Here is a 20,819-nt window from a genome sequence, read left to right as displayed (position 1 = left end):
TATCCATTTGCTGATAAATGAAGTAGTAGAAAGCAGACCTGGAAGCTATAAGGTGACTGGATTCTAATTTCAGTTCTACCTCTCTGAAAAATCAAACCCCTTTGAATCTCAATATAATGGTGGGGTTGCATTCGATGCCTAAGAATCTTCCAGCTCATACATCTTATGAGTCCTATGGTGCCATTAGGTAGGGCTAGCCTCCCTTTCATCCATCAAACAAATAGGAGTGCCTACCACATGCCAGGCACTGTGCTAAGTTGCAAGGATACATAAGTGAGCAATGGGACCTATCTTTCAGTGTCTAAAGCTGCTATCTTTATCCCCTGGGGGTTTCACAGAGAAAATAAATAAAAATTAGTTTGTTTGTTTGTTTCAAATTTGGCATAAAAGTCCTAGATGTTGAATTTATGCATTGTTAGAAAATAAGTGCAGATAGAGGGTACAGTGGAAAGGAAATTAAAAATAATTAAAATGCATTACCCAAAATGAGAAACACTGAGCTATAGACAGAACCACACAACAAAGGAAATACCAGTTGTACACTGTAAACAGCATAAGATATTATCTCATACAAAACAAACAATAACCTACTCGTTTCACCACAGCACAGCTACCTCTTGCGGGACTCAGGCTCTGTCTGGAGGAGGGACGGATAAGAGCTGTGGTTATTACTCTGGCATTCACTTCAGGACTCCCAAATCTCACCTCCAAATCTTGGACTTCAAACATCTTAAAAGCCAAGGGATCTGGAATACGTCTGTCTAAGTTGCGCACTGGCCTGTCACATTTTATTCAAGGTTATTAACATCCTTTCAGGACAGAACTTCAGCCAAAGCCACTTAGAATCCAAAGCACTCCCTGCCCTCTAAACCATAGAAAGGCATTGCTGCTCTTGAGCTTAGTGTAAAACTCACACACTAGGTATGTTTGTTGGGTCATTGTGTATGGCACACAAATCTCCTGAGGAATGGACCCGATGTTCCTTCAGGACAACCACTCACTCCCGGGTTCACACACTCACCATCCATTTTAGCCTTTAAGAAGCCACACACCACTATTCCCTAATGCCTGCCTCTCTCTTCACAGAGTACTTTTGAAGAGCAATATTTATCCAATATCAAAGATTAGGAAATTCACTACATTTCACAGTTGAAATAATGGCCTCAAATATCCTCCGTTAGTGAATGAGTTGGAAGATGGCACAGGGTAACATGGACCAAACTTGCTTTTTCCTACCTCTTAAGCTGCCCAGCTTTTGTAAACCAAGTGTTTAAAAAGGTATCTGGGAGAAAACTTTGTGGCCAGCCCTGTAGCTAGAATGTCCCCAAGACTTGCTTTTTAAATAATGTTCAATGTGTGATTTTATTGTGAGAGCTTCTACTTTTCTGGGTAGGTGTTTGCCAATTCTGGGGCTGCTTTTCAAGAATACCCAAACATTTCATCAAGCACTATTTCTGCTTTCCATAATGTAACTCCATATTATTTGTTGCAATGCATGAGTCAATAGGAAAATGACAAAATAAAATAAAACAAAACTAAAAGCTAAAAGTTGTTCATCTGGACTATAAATAAGTACATGTAAGTCAAAACAGAGCAAAGAATTCTTCCCAATAATTTCATTTTGGGTGAGTAAAATAACCTTGTATCCCCAATGTTGTTCATCATCTCCAAACATATTTCAAATTAGCTTTGGCCCATTTATGCCTTATGAATGGATTTCTAGTACAGTGGACATTCTATTATTCTGCCTTACTCTGGCTCCCTGACTCCCTTTCTACCTCTTCCCCAGACATCAGCCTAGGAAACCAGAGTTTTATAGGTAACTGGATATATATATATATATATATATATAGAGAGAGAGAGAGAGAGAGAGAGAGAGAGAGAGAGAGAGAGAAAGAGAGAGAGAGAGATGTAGATAAAGATATCTGTCTAGGTATAGATAAAGATATAGATACATAACAACATAAACATATATAATACAGGCATAAATGGATATGTTGATGTGCATTTTAATCAATTACATATATATAATTTAATAATAGCTGTCTCAACTCCATGTTTCATATAGAATCCCAGGATTCAGTAGCTAAGATGTTGCACTTATACTGGTTCAGGAGTAAGGAGACAGCACAAGCATTTGCCCTGTGACCACAGGCAAGCCAGGTAAACATCTCATCTTCAGTCTCCTCTACCATGAAATGAGGATAAGCTACTAATTCCTGACTGTCATGCAGGGTTGTTGTGAGGAATAAAGTAAAATAATGTAAGTAAAAGTAAGTGTGTTGAAAAGTGTAAAGTAGCATATAAATGGAAGATGACATTATCTTTAATCAAAAGCATCAGAGAACACATGCATTTTTTCTTCCTTATTGCACACCATAAACAAATTTGAACTCTAAAAATGAAATCAGCCCAAAGTAAAATGTTAGGAATGACAATGAGTCATTTTTCACAACAAAGAAATTGATTTTCCATAGATGTTCTTTCCTGTTGCATATAAAGGCCTATATTCATCAATGCCTATGTCCCCTGTTTTGACATTAGGTATAATTATGGCTGATCACATAGTCGATTGGTTCACATTACTATCAGAGCCTGAGGTCACTAAGTTTTCTCCCTATTACCATAGGGATATGCCAGGATTTATAATAAATTGTGCTGTTTCCAAAGCATTTTCTTTATTTAATTAAAAATAAAAGTATTTTCAAGAATCTGATCTAAGCTTGAATGTCAGGCTTTGTATGCAATTTCTAGTTCAAAAGTTCTAAATCTTTTATGATCATCATTTTTAAGCAATGCTTTCAAACATCTAGATGGACTGAAGATTACCAGACATTCTACTTTTACAGACAAGATCAAATTCTGGAAAAATAAAAATTGCTTCCAGGTCCTCCATTAAGCCTTTATGCTGTTTCATTTAACCCTCCAAACTAACTATATTGTACCAAAGTTACAATAATTGGATCTTGATAATTAAACAATGGTTATGTGAGATGTTAACAATAGGGAAAGTGGTGATGGAATTCTTTGCACTGTTTTTACAACTCTTCAGTTTTTCTGTTAGTCTGAAATTAGTTTAAAATTAAAAGTAAAAACTAAAATAAAAATCTTATAAAATAGCATCATATTCCCATGAGTCTGGACATTAAGCCTCTGAGATATTAATTACTTGTCTAAAGTCACTTATCATTTATATTAATTTATATCGCCATTTTATTCTAAAGTATTTAAAGCAGCTTATTTACACAAAAAGGTAGTAATTACTGGTATTATAATTATTATAGTTATTATAATAATTTTTGCAGCAGTAACAGCATGGCAGGATCTGCCTTGAAAACTTGACATAGATCAAATGAAAACCTGTATCAACCCTATGATGTCAGTACTATTCTACTGGTAATTTCCATTTCACATAAGAAAACTGAGATGCCACAGAAACTGGTAACTTGTTCAAGGTCACACATCCAGCAAATGGTGAAATGTGGCTGATACCCAGTATACAAGATGACATCCAAATGGCAAGGAAGAAAAGCAGAAACTAAGCATGGGAACATGAAATGAATCCAAAAGGAGGCAAATACGGCTGTTTGGGAAACAGTACAATTTTCTGAGTGCATTCAACACAAGCCAACCATATGACCAGGAGAAGCATGCTTGACCTTGGATCGGCCAGTGTTTCTCCCAAGGATCCTCACACAGGATGCTGATATGAACAATTTAAAGCACTCACTCTCATACCTTTTGAGGAAATGACAATGTTTCATGAGGAAGAGTCATAATGACACATGATAGGCAGCTAATGTCATGGCAATAAACAATTCTGTAAAAACAATTTTGTGGGTTGTCAATCGTATGCACTCCAGGCACACACCTGACCTCTTCCTTGACTTCATTCAGGGAAAGACCAGAATATCAGGACTAATATTATTTCTCAGATGCACTTGTGTAAATATTGGATGGAAATAATTTTAAGAGTATGTTCCTGCCAAATTCCTGAAGTACAGGGTTCTTCTTATCACAGTAAACACACTCCCATGTCTTACCATTCCTCTAAAGAGGAAGTCACGCTTCTCTCACTTCATCTCAGAACAACTGAGAACATCTACCTCCTAGAGCAACTTATAAAGTGAGAAACCTAATTTATCAGCCAGGGAGCTGACTGACCCTTTTGGATAAGTAAATTTCCTATTTACCTGAAATCTAAAACTTTAACTTGTGGCATGATCTTATTTTGCAGTTTGCTTTTAACTGTAATACATTGAAAATATGCTGCAAATGCCCTTGCATTAATTTATATTAATCACCTAAAATAAATCAACTAATTAAAATTAATTATAGAATTAAAAATAACCTTTTTTTAATAATTTTGAAAATACTCTGGGCATCTCCTTGCCAGTGGCTTTCCATGGGGAGAAATTCAGCCTGTGTTTTCCTCTTGGGAAGAGTCCTCTGGGGGGTGACTAGAAACATGGGGGGGCATTTGGGGCTGATAGAATTATTACAGCACACAACTGATGTATTACAGGGAGGACCAGAGATGCTAACATCCTCAAATGAAGTAAAATCAAGAACAGTACAAAACTGTCCTATTCAAAATGGCAAACAGAGGATTCGCATAGTTACCCTCTCATACAGAATGATGTGGAGGTGCCCACTGTAGTGACCTGAGAGGAGGTCCCCAGCCTCTGTGTAAATGTGTTCAGTGACATTGGGCTCCTGATTCTAGTCACCTTCGTCAGACAGCTAAAATGGACTGTGTGTTCACATACTAAGTCAAAATTGGTCATCTTTAATTTCTATCTATTTGCCTTCTAGAATGATATATCACAGGGAAATTGCATCCTTTTCTCACTGAATCTCTAAGTATATTTTAATAAAACCTGATGTAATATGAACCATTTTTGTGTATGGAATTTTCTTGCTTTTTACCAAACTCTTTCAACCATCATGATAGGATTTTACCAGCAGTTCTGTCTTTGTATTTCTTCCTGTAGGGATGCCTCTACTATGAAGGCATAAAAAGCTGCTTGTCCCTAAATAGCTGTCTCCCACCTTCTCCTTGTGTGGTTTCACATTATCTCCTTTTTCAGAGAATCTGCTTCTCTCTCTACACCCAATCCAGTCTGATAAATACACTCCATGCTGTTTAGCTGTCTGAATAAAATCGAGATAAGAACTAAAGTTGGCAGGGAAAAGCAGATAACTAAGTACAATATATCTAACTCAAATGTACTTTGCACTAGAAGGAAACATGTATGGGCTTTATGTTTCCATTGTCCCTGGCAATCTTTCCCTTGCTGTCAGCTTATGCCAAGGGAAGGGGAAAAGAGAGGTAAAGTTCTTTCTTAGTGTGCCTTAGAAATGGGTTTTGCTGTTGGATCTACACAAGGCAAGTTGGCAATGATTACTTTTAGCGTAGCAATAAGAGTAAATCTCAGGCCAAGTCTCACTTAAGAAAAAAATAACATCTTAACTAATGAATGTCACTGCCTGTGTCAGAGACATGTCTGGTGTTATAACTTACTAGTTAAATGACTTTGGGCTGTCAAAATCTCTGGCTTATAATGTCCTCGTCAGTAAACTTGGATTAATAATTTCCAATTGGGCTGATGGGTAAATCAGTTGAAATAACTCTTTAGAGTTCCATAAATATTTATTGAGTATGTCCTAATATACTAGATACTCTGGCATATCATACCAGGAATAAAATGATAAATGATTCAAGGTCTCTGCCCTTGAGAACTTAAGAGTCAAATGGGAAAAAGAGACAAGTGAGCAGATTAATTTCAGTATAACATAGTAATGACATTGATAACTGAATCACAAAGTGTTATGAGAACACAGAAGACAGGCACTCTATTAGGATGATTTCTGTAGCAGCTGATATAAACTCTGATAGAAACTGGCTTTTACTATAAGGAAATCTATTGTCTTACATAACAGCCAGGGCTCAGAGTGTTAATTCAGTGGCTCAACAATGTCTTCCAGGACCCAGAGTGTCCTTACATCTCTGCCCTACAATGTACAGCAATGTCTTCATTCCAAAGCAACATAACCTGTAGATAGCATAATGGATCACAGCAGCAACTGAAACAAATCCCTTTCTTGCTCATGCACTTCTTCTCACATCTTGTTGGCCAAAACAGATTGAACCTGACACATTTATGAACCAATCATCTATAGAAGAATTTGGATAATCATAATCAACTATGACAATCTGAGGTGGTTAGTAACTACAACATTCATTTAAGATTCTAGACCACCTTAAGAGAGGTAGAGTAAGAGTGGAGGGATATTTTTCTGGAGGACATCAATCCAAGATTTTAAAGGATGAGTAAGAATTAGCCAAGGAAGAGGAGGAGGAGCATCTTAGGGGAACACCATGAACACGACTGTGAAGACAAATCACCACAGAGGTAACAATGAGGAGGAGGAGCACTTATGGTGAGCCGTGGATCTCCTTGAGGCTTGTTGGTGACTGAAACCTACCTGTGCAGTAAGAGAAGTATCAAGGTCTTAAGTTATCTCTAAATTAACTTTTAACACGTTTTTCCTTTAGTTCATGTTTTCTTGAAATAAAATGTGTCATTTTTTCCATAGATTTTTATTACCATCTTAATGGAAAATCATATAATTCTTTGGGCACTGCAGACACTGGACTCAGTGAATATGAAACAAACTACATAGAATGTTCACACAGGCATGTACGGGATGTCTATATAGAGGGAAACATAGGGAGATGTTATGCCAGGAGTTACCAGCTAAAGCCATGTCAAACAGCCAAATACCACTTTAAAATGAATTTCAGAATGAGAAAACAAAATTATATTCCTGTGACTAATGCTACAACTAATCACTAGTAGAATACACAATGGAATAGGGAGACTCAGAGCATGTCCAAGAGAAAAGTTGCAAATAATGACAAGGGTGATAACCTCACATTAACTCCCACTGAAAGGTTGGATTGACCATTTAATCATATAAGCTACAGTTTGATGTATGAGTACAATCTATTATTCATTTTGCTGTTTGAATCATATGGAATTGGAGCAGAAAATAGACTGCCCAGTGAGAATTTCCAAAGACATGGAAAAAAAAAGACAGCTTTTCTAGAATAGACATTGTCCTCCTTCTGCCCTGAACTGCTTCTCAAAGTATGATCCCTGGCTGGACCAGCCTCATAAGCATCACTTAAAAACTTGCTAGGAATGCTCAGGAAACAATTTTCTCTAAGTAATTTCTAAATATTGAACTATTAAAAAATCAGACTGTACTTGGTCTGATTGTGAAATACTGTTGCAGCAGTGACATGAATAGAGAGTCATTTGTCTAGAAACCTTTGGTAAAAGAGAGAAAAGATGAGAGCTATTTTGTAATGTCTAGATATATAACAGAGTAAAATGAGGAATTAATTCAAAATACAATACCTCTTTATTGACAGACAACATACAGTAAATATATTTAAAACCATATTGCAGTTCCTCTCCCTTTAGCATTTAAATTGATTCACAAGTTTACATCTACTCCCCAACTTCCTTTCAAATATAAATGGGGAAACTCTAATTAGGACAAGTCTCTATTTTTCTCTTTTGGATTCTTTCATTGCCAAATATTATTAAAGTTTCACCTTTAATTTCACTACAAGACATCTAAATGAAAGGGAATGAGGAACTTGGCTACAGGAACTCTCAAATTTAATCTCCTTTGTGGTCTGATTCCTGTAGCGTGAATAGCAGCCTGATCTTATTGGCACTTTCAACTTCAATGTCAGGTTCATTTCAAAATTTAATACAACATATGTGTCATCACCACACTTCTTTCGGTAAGAACATTGACACCAAACTGCTACCAGCTGGTGGTCTGAAAAAGAGAGCTTGCTGAAAATGAAAATTCTCTCTTCTAACCCTAAATAACTCATCTCACATATTATGTGTCTTCAATTTCTGTAAAAGCATACTATTGCTTTCCATTATTTGATCTTTTAGTAATCCATCTAGGTAACAATAAAGAAATAAAAGAATATTTATGCACCATTTGCTTCTGGAAAAACAGTAATATATTTTATGGATTTCAAGAATAACTTCCCCAGCAGGAAACAAGAAACAACAACAGATTAGAGTCAACATTACATGTATTCTAAGTGTAAGACATGCCTTTCATTGTTCTACCCTACTTCTGTTATACACGAACACTATAATTTTTCCCATAGTCCTCCTTCTGCCCTGAACTGTGTTTCTCAATGTATGATCCCAGGCCAGACCAGCCTCATAAGCATCACTTAGGAACTTGCTAGAAATAGAAATTCTTGAGCCTATCCCAGACCTACTGAATCAGAAGCTCTGGAATGGAGGCCAGGAATATGTGTTGCTGTCATCCCTGTGGGAGATTCTGACACATACTGTAGTTTAGAACCACTGATTCAGAACAACAACAAAACAACAACAACAACAACAACAAAAAACACCATAAAGCAATGTGTTCCCCAAACACTTAAAATTCAGTTTTCTCACACAAATAATTTCCTTAACTTTCAAAAAATGTTGATCTCTTATTCTTATTAAGAAACATCCAATACTCTCTGGAATCTACTACAAAATGAAAATATGTATAAGCTAGTCCTCTTCTGAGAGTCATAAAATGACTCAATTGTTGGAAAACAAGACTCAAGGGGATGGTATAAATTACTGGCATTGCCTAACTAGGGAAAAAAAAGAGTTCAATACTATTTTTATGCTTTCAAAGGGAGCACAGAAGCACATATTGAAGCCCTTGAGGTATTACCAAATAATTGATAAATAGGGAGGGTTGTTCAAAATAGTGAATAAGCTCTCATGAGAGAATGTATCATTTCTTCCTTGGAAAGAGATTCTTTAAATATTTTCATCAATATAGTATGATTGAATTGGATGCTACATCTCCTGGATATAGGAGTAGATTTGGTAAATACTTTGAAGCATCCTTGTCATAGTTTGAGTTGCACCATAATCAAACTCTGACAAAGATTCTTGGGCTAGTATTTATGGGATAATAAAGCCAGGGAACCAGTGAAAAGTCAGGGAGTGAGACAGGAAAGGGAAGGATGCTGATAAAGGATGTGTGATTTAATAACTCTGCACTGTGAGTAAGCAGAGCTTAATTTCACCAGGGACTCTAGGAACAGTCATACATACACCTCAAGGGTATGCTATCTAAGAAGCAAAGGAGTGGTATTTTTACACCAGCTCTCAATCATTAGTTGAAGGCTACTCTCTGGGATGGTCAATTCTCTTGCACTTTTGACTGCAAATGTGGGCAGAGAAGGCTGCAATGGCCAGAGACATTCCTTAGGCAAAGAGATGCAGATGGTGTCAGTGGAATTTCAGGCTGACATGCACAGAAATATCAAATAGTCAAGGGGATCTCGGCGGGAAATAATATTACATGTTAGTCTGATTATTCCAAAAGCCCTTTATTTGAATTTGCATTACAAATATAAAATGCATGTCCATGTTTATTCTCCTCTCTTTTGATCCCTCTGAACATTCGGTGATACTGTTCTAAGATTTCCAAACCTTATGCAAGGGTAAATGCGAGTTTTTCCCTAATTAAAAAAAATCAAAACATTAATTGTATAAGAAAATGACACTTTCTTTTTTAAAAATATGCCAATAACTATCATCCCTTTCAAAATGCATATCTTAATAAACTGCATGCTTATTTCAACTGAGATGACATTGTTGAAAACTTTTATAAAATTATTATTTGAAATTTATTTTAGAGGCTTTGTTTTCTCTGTGGTGGATCTAATTTTGTAGTATCTCTTTAATAGTTGATTCACTGCAAAAATACAGTTTTGTGGCAAAGAAATACTTGACAAATAATCTATTCTTCATTCTTCCTAAATATAAAAAAATATTGTGCTGAAATAATAGTTCAAAGTCTTATAAGAAAAAAATATATGTATACAGAGAAGTAAAGCAGTACTTGCTGATGAAGACCAGATATAGCATGATCAAAGTGTTTGGAAACTATCACTTGAAAACACAAAAGAGGTGCTATTTAAAATTCTTGTGAATCAAAAAATGTTTCAACAGATAACTTGTCTGAATGGAGTCTGACCTTATTCACATAAGTGAGTCAAAGAAGATTTCTCAGGATTTAAAGGTATAAGACAGGGGATCCATAAATGGCAGTGGAGTAGGCGAGTATTACACTCACCTCCTCCCAGGACCAAGCTCAAATAACAACTAAAATATAGAACAATCAATGTGAATAACCAATGGAAAACTAGCTGAAGAATAGTCTTATAACCAAGGATTTACAGAAGAAGCCACATCAGCACTCGTAGGAAAGGTAGAGACACAAAGAGGGTTGGCCACACTTGCCCAGGCAACTACTAAGATTCTGGAGGCATAAGTCAGCTGCAAATGTTCCCCCTGAGAAGCATGGGGTCTCAACGTCAAGCCAAGATCCCCAACCCATAGCACGATAGCTGGGAAGATGCACCCCTACAATATCTGGCTGTGGAAATCTGTATGAATTCTGTCCACCAAGAAGAGACACCAAGGAGGATGGTAAGAAAATAGCACAAATAATTATATGCCAACAAATTGACAATGTGGGAGAAATGGGTAAACAACTATCTTCCAAAACTGAATCAGGGAGAATCAGAAAATCTGAATAGACTGACTACAACTAATAAAATTGAAACAGTAATAAAAAAAACTCCCAATAAACAAAAGTCCTGAACCAGGTGGCTTCACAGGTGAATTTTACCACATATTCTGAGAAGAACTAACACCTATCCTTCTCAAACTATTCCAAAAAGTTCAAGAGGAGGGAATTCTCCTAAGTTTATTTAATGAGGCCAGCATTATTCTAATTCCAAAACCAGATAAAGACACTAAAAAGAAAGAAATTATAAGCGAACATTACCAATGAACATAGATGCTAAAATCCCCTCCAAATATTAGAAAGCTGGATCCAGCAATACATTAAAAACATCATATACCATGATCAAGTAGAATTTATTCTGGAGATGCAAGGTTGGTACAATATCCACAAATCAATAAATGGAACACACCACATAAAATTAAAACAATAAAAATTATATAATCATATTAATGGATGCAGGAGAAACATTTGTTAAATCCAGAACCCATTTATAATGAAAAAAATCTCAGCAAAGTGGGACTAGAGGGAACATACAAATACATCAATGTAATAAAGACAAGCCTCCAGCCAACATCATACCCAATGGGTAAAACCTAGAAGTGTTTCCCTTAAGATCAGGAACAAGAGAGGGGTGTCCTCTTTCACCTCTCTTATTCAACACAGTACTGGAAGTCCTAGCCACAGTGATCAGAGAAGGAGAAGAAATAAAAGGCATATAAATTGGCAGAGAAGAACTAAAACTGACATTATTTGTAGATGTCATGACTGTATATAAAGAACCCTAAAGATTTCATCATGAAGTACTAGAACTGATAAATAAATTCAGTAAAGTAGTAAGATAAAAATAAATATACATGCCCTAGCTAGTGTGGCTCAGTGGATTGAGTGCTGGCCTGTGAACCAAAGGGTCACTGGTTCAATTCCCAGTCAGGACACATGCCTGGTTTGCAAGCCAGGTCCCTGGTTGAGGATGTGCAAGAATCAATCACATGTTGATGTTTCTCTCCCTCTCTTTCTCACATCCTTCCCCTCTCAAAAAATAAATAAATAGATAAGTATACAAAAATCAATTTCATTTTTATACACAAATAATGAACTACCAGAAAGGGAAAGCAAGAAAATACCCTCACTTACAATTACACCAAAAAATTACCTAGGAATAAGTTTCACCAAAGATGTAAAAGACTGTACTTGGAAAATTAAAAAACACTGAAGAAAGAAATTGAAGAAGATACAAATAAGTAGAAGTATATACCATGTTCCTGGATAGAAAGAATTAATACCATTAAAATGTCCATACTACCCAAAGCAATCTGTAGGTGCAATACAATTCTTATCAGGATGCCAATGGCATATCTCACAAAATTAGAAAAAATATTTCAAAAATTTATACAGAACTACAAAAGACCTAGAAGCACACAGCAATCCTTGAGGAAGAAGAAAAACAAGTTAGAGGAATCATGCTACCTGATATAAACAACACTATGAGACCATAGGAAACAAAATAATGTGGAACTGGTATAAAAACATATATAGATTAATCTAACAGAATAAAAGCCAGAAATAAGCATGTATTTTTATAGTCAATTAATATTTGACAAAGGAGGCAAAAGCTTACAGTAAGGTAAAAAATAGTCTATCCAACATGTATTCCAGAAAAACTGGGCTGATGACAATCAAAAGAAAAATGAACTAGACTACCTTCTTACACAGTACACAACAGTAAACTCAAAATGCTTAAAGACTTAAATGTTAAACCCCAAACCATAAAAATCCTGGAAGTAAACATAAGCACTAAAATCTTAGACATTTCTCGTGTCATTTTTTTTTTTTAATGTATCACCTTGGGCAAGGAAGCAAAGAAAACATAAACAAATGGGACTGCAATAAACGAAAAAGTTTTTGCACAGAAAATGAAATCATCAAGATGAAAAGACAACCCACCAAGTGGGAGAACATATCTGCCAATGATACATCTGATAAGGGCTTAATAGCCAAAATTTACCAGGTTGGCCAAAAAGTTTATTTGTTTGTTTTTCATAAGTTGGCTCCAGTAGGGTTTATTTATCTTTAACGTTATTCAAAACAATTTTATTACATTGTATTAGGACAGTTGTCTTACTCGTGTGCATTTAAAAAACATCAAAACTGGTGAATTTGTGTGTAGCCATTTTAATATTGAAGATGGAAGGAAATATGCAACATTTTTGGCATGTTATGCTTTATTGTTTCAAGAAAGGTAAACATACAACTAAACTAAAAAAAAAATTCCTAGCTGGTGTGGCTCAGTGGATTGAGTGATAGTCTGTGAACTAGGGAGATGCTGGTTCAATTCCCAGTCAAAGCACATGCCTGGGTTGTAGGCCAGGTCTCCAGTGGGGGATGCGTAAGAAGCAACCACACATTGATGTTTCTCTCCCTCTCTCCATCCCTTCCCCTCTCTTCACAATAAATAAATAAAATTTAGAATAAAGATTTCTGCAGCGTATGGAGAAGGTGCTGTGACTTATCAAACATGTTAAAAGTGGTTTGTGAAGTTTCATGCTGGAGATTTTTCTTGCTAGACAATGCTCCACAGTCAGGTACCAACCAGTTGAAATTGATAGTGATCAAATCAAGAACAATTACTGTTTTACCACACAGGAGATAGTCAACATACCTAAAATATCCAACTCAGCAAAGTTATTAGTGAAGATGAAAAAATGTGTCTTTTATTTTATGGGAAAAACACTGACTTTTTGTCCAACCCAATATAAAGAACTTATAAAACTCATCATTAAAAAAAGAAAAATTAAAAAATGAGCAAAGACTTGAACAGACACTTCTCTGAAGAGAATATACAGATGGCTGATAGACACATGAAAAGATGCTCAACACCACTAATTGTCAAGAAAAAAATGCAAATAAAACCACAAATCACTTCACACGTATCATAATGGCTATTAACAATAAATCAACAAACAATGTGTTGGTGAGGATGTGGAGAAAAGGGGACGCTCATGCACTGTTGGTGGGAAGGCAGATTGGTGCTGCCACTATAGAAAGCAATATGGAGTTACTACAAAAAATTAAAAATGGAATTGCCTTATGACCCAGCAATTCCACTTCTGGGGATATATCTAAAGGAACTTGAAACACTAATTCGAAAGAATATATACACCCCTGTGTTCACTGCAGCATTCGTTATAATAGCCAAGATTTGGAAGTAGCCTACGTGACTATCAGTGGATGAGTGGATCAAAAAGTGGTGGTACATTTACACCATGGAATACGACTAGGTTGTTAAGAAATAAGGAACTACATTTTGTGACAGCATGAATGGACCTGGAGAATATTATGCTCACTGAAATAAGACGAATACTATATAAATAAGACAAATATCATATAATTTCACTTATATGTGGAATCTAATGAACACAATAAACTAATAAAATAGAAACAGCCTCATAGAAAAAAGACTGACAGCTGTCAGAGGGAAAGCAGCTTAGAGGGGTGTGTGAAAAAGGTAAAAAACTTCATAGACACAGACAGCAGTATGGTGCTTACCAGAGGGAAATGGAGTGGGGGCAGGTAGAAGAGGAGGAAGTGGGGATGAATAATGATTGAAGGAGTCTTCACTTGGGGTGGTGAACACACAATACAATAAACAGATGATGTATTAAAGAATTGAACACCTGAAACCTACATAATTTTTTTAACCAACAATACCTTAATAAATTCAATAAAAAATTTAAGTTAAAGATGAGATAAAAAAACAAACAAGCAAAACTCACTAATCATAGACATATCATGTTAATTGAAAATTTAATCTAACCCAGGTAAATAATTATTCTAGCATGCATTTCACCAATAGAATTATTCTTTAAAAGGTTCTTATTGTATTAGAGCTTATAAGCACATGCCATTTTAGTCAAGATTTAAAGGCCAAATTTTTGGATTGTTCAAGGTGAATGATGCAAGGCTAGTATCCATAGAAAATTGCCTCTGAAATAAAAGCTATGTCACCTTAATCACAAGAAGTCATTCCTCATGCTTTATGTGCAAATAGGAGAACGATTTACACTGGGAAGTTCTGATGCAATTGTGAGAAATAAGAAATATATGCGAGGGGGCACTACAGCCACACAAAACTCAGCTCCATGAACCTGTTAACATGTGAACGTTCTTCTGGGTGTGTACTCTTTCCCAGTATGTGTATTTGTTTTGTATACATGCAGACTTTATATTTGATTATTTCTAAATAAAGATATTTGATGAAATATGCAAACACTTGTTTTTTCAAGACAGCCTATTTAGCAAATTATGGAGCAAAGTATGTGGTGAGTATCAGGGTCTGACTGCTCCAGCAGGAGGTCTGGTGTTCATCCAACAACCATGTTCTATTGCCCCCTTTGCATTAATGAAAGATGATAAGTAGCAGTCACTTGTAAACCACTGGAATGCCATTCTCTGCCACAGCATTATGAGGATTCTCCCAATCTGCTCTGGGAAGATGCACCCATAGTAATGATAAGATGTTGTACACAGGTGAGAAATCAAAGCTGATTCACCAAAGTATTGGAAACAAGATTTCAAATCAGAGTATTCCTTCATGTAATCGATTATACAATTTCCTCCCTAAAAATAAATATCACTGACTAACAAACTGTCACCATCACAGCCTGGGTAAGAAATAGGAACTTCATTGAGACTGATTGGACAATGTCACTAATAAATCAAAGTAGCAAATGGGTCAACTGTATCTACAGAAATGAACTGTAGAGATCCATAGATGGTACTTGGATCTTAGGTAGTCCAAAGCAGATCACATTCTTGAACTTACCTACAAGTCTTAGGTGTATCAGTTATTTCCTGGCTTCCATGTGACATAGATTGTGATTTCTGAAATTTTCAAGTTAATAGTCTGAATGACCTTCTGTGAAGGAAAATATGCCTTCCTAGTGGCAAAAGTAATGCCTCCCAAAACAGTGACAAATGCCCTACAGAATCTTGATCATAGCTATGTAGCAATTTCTTTGCTCCACAGTGTGAATGGGATTTAGATGTTTTGAAAGGATGTTGGATGTTCTTTTGGTATACGGGATACCTAGAGTGAGTCAACATGCATAAGCCTAAAGATAAGGGACAAAGCAAGTTACTTTGCAGATGATAACAAGTCTCAACTTTGACTAGATCTAACATTTCCTTTGGTCTTATCCATTTATCAGCTCTGAATAACTCTGAAAGAAAGTTTTTGAAACAATTAAACTCAGAGTGATGGAAACTACCAAATGTCATAAGAAAAATAACCATAAAAGACTTATTAAATGTATATATTAACCCCTTTTTCTCTTCAAGCATTTAAATGTGTATCAACAGTTCTATCAAGTCCTGTAGCTATGGGAAGACTACAATAATATGTGCAGTCAGAAGGAAACACCTCTCTATAATCCTTCTATCATCAATCATCCCGAACCTCACCAAAGCTGAATCGTGGAAAGTACAACCAGACCATATTTTCAGTTTCTCACTGGACAAAAGATTGCTTCAGCTGTCAGGAGGCCAGCATGTTCTCATAACCATGACCATGGCTGTTGCCACACAGAAGATGAAGGAGTCATTCACATATTTAAAAACCACAAAGACATCATGAAACTGATATGACCCAGCAGTGATTCCTATTTCTCCCCATAGAAACTGAGAGTGAGATCAACACTAGAAATTAGTCATTTCATAGGAAACAGCAATAAAAGTCTAGAATTACTATAAAATGGTAAAGTCAATACCTCTGTCAAAAGGGTCCTGCACCCCATTTCAAAGTGTGGGTGTGTGTATTGGGGTGGGGGGTTCCTCACACAACACCAAGTAATTCTCCAACACCAGCTGATTGTCTTACCATTCAACTCAACTCTGACACTAGCTACCTGAAGATAGCATCAGATTTTGTGGGTAAAATGTTCAGTCCCATTAGACCTCCTCAACCTCAGATATCAATCACAAGCCCGGAGTGTTACCTATGCTTCTCACCAAGTAGCTACAAATCAGAAATTCCTAAGACCCCTTCCTTGGGTTCTGCTAATTTTCTAGAGAAGCTCACAGAACTCAGGAAGTCTGTTTTACTCACCAGGTTGCTGGTTTGTTATGACAGGATACTCAGGAACAGCCAGATAGATAAGATGCATAAGGGCAAGGTCTAGGGAAGGGTGTGCAGCTTTCATTTGCCACTCTCCCTAAATCTCCATGTGTTCACCAACCAGGAAACTCTCTAAACCCCATCTTTTGGGGTTGTTATGGAGTTTTTATTACATAGGTATGACTAATTAAATATTAGCCACTGGTAATTGACTGAAGCTCCAGCCCCACTCCCCTCTCTGAAAATCAGGGGGCAGAACTGAAAGTTCCAACCTCTTTGTGGTTGGCTCCTCTGGCAGCCCCCATTCTTAGATGTTTTCCAAAAGTCAACTCAGTATTGAAAACCCAGTTGTGGTGGAGAGGTGCTTGTTATGAATTAGAAGACATTCACTTCATCTTTAAGAAAACAATTTCAGAAACTGAGGATGAGAGCAAATTTAATGACAAAAGATGTTTCTATTGCTCTTATTACTCAGGAAATTCCAAGGATTTTAGGAGCTCTGTCCCAGAAACTAGTACAAAGACTGAATATATATCACTAATTTTAAATCTGAGTGTCACATTCTACAATACTTCAGAAGGCACAATACAAAATGTGAAAGAAGTCCACTCATTATGGACATTATATACCATGGAAAGCCTTTAATACCTGCTATGAAATGACAAAGCATGACAGTCCCTTGTTATTGTGTCTCAACCAAACAAATGATCTTGGTGTTTTCACAGCTGGAGGTTGGGAGAAAGAAGTATGGTTTTTCTAAACCTCATTATTATTTTAGTTTATAAAAGAATGCTTTTTGCACTATTCTCTCATGACACAGAACAGTAATAAATATGCATTACAAGTAAAATATGCTTATAGCTTATTTTGAATGGTTATGTGTCAGGCATTTCACTAGTCACTTTTGTATAACTAATTTAACCTTCACGTGCTGAGCATGAGTAGCAGGTTTTGTTACCCCCACTTTCCAGGTGAGTGAAAGGTTACCTCCACAGTTAAACAGTTTTCCCCAAACATCTAGCAGATGAATAGATGTAAAATTTCAAGGTGTCTGACTCTAGAGCCTCAGTTTTAAGCCCAGGTTATAAATCTCTATATTACTCTTCCTGAATTCAGGTGAAAGCAATACAAAAATGATCTGATTTGCCTCTGTTAACCAAGTGCACATATTTACAATTCAAAAATTATTTGGTAAAATTAGAAGTCACTCCTCTTTTAACTATTTAGTCAAAAAGGACTGACCTAATATAACTTGTTGTTGTCCTCTATTTAATTAACCACCTGATTTCAGAAATTATCAATCACATCACTTGATAAAATGTATATTTGTCTAATTACAGCTGTGATGAAGCAAAAAGAAGAAAGGGAAGACTGAGGGAGAGAAGGAGGAAAGAAAAAGGAGGAAGGAAAAAAGAAAGTGAAGGACAAAAGGGAAGGAAAGGAGTGAAGGCAGGGAAGGAGGGAAGGAGGAAGGAGAGTGGGGAGACAGAGAGAGGAGAAGGGGTAGGGGAGCAAGAGAGGAAACAAGAAAATGCATTGCTGAATGGGAAGCCTGCACAGATGTTAACAACCATTCTGAATCCACTCTGTAAAGTCCTTCTGTTCTATGGCTTGCTTCATTCCATAAGTCAAAACATCTTACTCCACACACCAAGGGCACAATAAATGGCACTTCGCATGGCAGAGCTGATTAATAGATGTACTCGATATTATTCTAAGAGACTGAATTTCTTTAACTGTAGGATAAAGGGTTTTTTTAATGTCACTTTTCTCACTTCCATGTGACTTACATATTTCTTAAGTCACATTTCATTTCAAATAACTATTGCACTAGAAGCTTGGTGATGAAGGAAAGACACCATTGTCAATAGTTTTGTAAATCTTGACAGCATATATTTAAAAATGGTTCTTTAGAAATGTTAGTATTATGTCTAGAACTGATTCTAGTCTAATGTTATATAAGTGAAAATATGTAGTTTAGTGTTGCTTTCAGGAGTGCTAGACCTAAAATCTTCACAAAGTAGTATTTGTTAATAATATATAAAAGCATGTTACATAGCAATCTCCAAAAAAATAAATAAAACTTGTTTTGTGGTGATAAGTTGAAGACTATGCAGGCAATTTCTGTATTCTATGCTTTGATAAATTAAAACCTTCAGAGAAATCTCCAGGTTCACTGTACTGCATTTAGGCAGAATCAAATAGTCTTTTTTTGTCATGGAGTATATGAGTCCATATTAAGTCAAGGTAGCTTACTCTGCAGTAATGTGACACTTAAATTAAACATATTCAAGAACAGAAAAGACTGTTTCTCCCCATCAGGAAATTGACTAGAGACTGGTGATGTTTCATTTGTCAGATAGCACTTGGAAAATACTTATGCTTACTTGCATCTTACCTCTGTCATTCTGGCAGACAGCCTTCAGGATGCGACGTCCCCAGCCACATTTTCCATGATCAGGGATACAGATCCCTTCAGATGTCAGCCATCGGTAACACACTGGATCCTCACAGGGAACAAATTCGAGAACATGAGGGCATCGTCCTGCAGGCCCTGTGGATTCCATGAGGACATGGCGCTGTCTCATTCTAAATCCTAGAAGAGACAGAACAAGAGTTTCACAGGTTTCCATCATTACCCAACAAAAGCAAAGAGCAGCAGCTAGCAAAGAGATGAAACTTTTATTTGAACACCTATAACTCTAAAACATGTAGTATTTTGATGTGCTTTCTTTTGTGGGAAATGAGAAGAATAAGAAGAGGAAAGGAAAGAAGTAACTGGGAAAAAGGTAGAGCAGGAAATCTGTCTACCAAAGATTACAGCCTAGAAGTTGGGGAGGTCAGACATAATCAAAAGAAATAATAAGTAGCATTTATCCAATGGTATCAATAAGTAAGTAAAAATAAATGAAAACTCACAGAAATAGCTTACGCACAGATAAATCTCCATTTTCTTTCCTCTGTAGTTTCTGACATTCTTGTTACTCTGTATTAAGTCAAAATGTATCTACATTTGGCATATCCCTGATTCCTGAGCATTTACAGCCTCATACCCTGAGAGTTTCAGGTCAGTCTGCCCTGTGAGGACTGTACCTCTTTGGCCCTGCACTCCCCATCCTGGCTAAGCATGAGTCTCTGGGCTATTAGTTAGCTTTCTTTTTATAGTACTGTGAAACTAGGGCACAAAGTCCCACCATAATTAAGATATAAATGAACCTTATGTACTACAAGCCTACAGAATCACAAACTCGATCGTCCAGGAGTCAAGAAGAAAATGAGTAGACCATGAGACCACAGGGAGTGGTGGGGTCTGTGGGGACATGGCAGATGTGTCTTGCTCTAAAACGGTTGGCTGTTCCCCAGCTTCCACGGACTGTTGAGGAAACATGGACTGACTCTCTTTTGTCAAATCATCTGATTTTGTCTAAGACTTAGCCAGAAATCCAAGTTATATTTTGTCTTTATATGAAACCTATTTTCAAATGAGACAAACTAATGAATATTTTTTTTTCAAGTGAGCTAAAGAAAAGTGACTGAGAACTAGATCAGTCCCTTTAGTCTGAGCTTTATATCTGTAGCCCTCAGGATGTATGGCTGCTAAAGGCTATGCCTACCTTCCATGGATCTCATATGTTATGTCCCATTCTTTTTTTTATTGTTGTTCAAGTACAGTTGTCTCCATTTTCACCCCACCGGCCCCACCTCCCACCCTTGAACCTACACTTCTTTGGCTTTGTCCATGGATCCTTTATACATGTTCCTTGACAACCCTTTTCCTTCTTTCCCCCATCACTCCCCTCCCCCCTCCTTTTGGTTACTGTCAGTTTGTTCTTTATTTCAATGTCTGGTTGTATTTTGCTTGCTCATTTGTTTTGCTGATTAGGTCCCGCTTATAGGTGAGATCATATGGTATTTCTCTTTCACTGCCTGGCTTATTTCACTTAGCATAATGCTCTCCAGGTTCATCCATGTTTCATTCTTTAATATACCAAATTCAACCAACTGATTCAATTCTTTTAATTCATTTTTAAATAAAACCAATCGTATTGCATGG

General features: G+C 36.5%; 1 protein-coding gene across 3 annotated transcripts in view; it reads right to left on the bottom strand.

Annotated features, from left to right (window-relative positions):
• The window catches only part of THSD7B (thrombospondin type 1 domain containing 7B), a 903,223-nt gene that overhangs the window by 488,129 nt on the left and 394,275 nt on the right, over nucleotides 1-20,819 (bottom strand). For all 3 annotated transcript variants that reach the window (XM_036023677.1, XM_036023678.1, XM_028509548.2), the window contains exon 7: nucleotides 19,164-19,361. In XM_036023677.1, coding sequence (XP_035879570.1) covers nucleotides 19,164-19,361 — 198 coding nt within the window. The remainder of the gene's footprint in view (nucleotides 1-19,163; nucleotides 19,362-20,819) is intronic.

This window comes from Phyllostomus discolor, chromosome 4 (genome assembly GCF_004126475.2).
Source record: "Phyllostomus discolor isolate MPI-MPIP mPhyDis1 chromosome 4, mPhyDis1.pri.v3, whole genome shotgun sequence".
Classification (NCBI taxonomy): domain Eukaryota; kingdom Metazoa; phylum Chordata; class Mammalia; order Chiroptera; family Phyllostomidae; genus Phyllostomus; species Phyllostomus discolor.
Note: the sequence above shows the minus strand (reverse complement) of the source record. Positions and strands in the feature narration are given on the sequence as shown.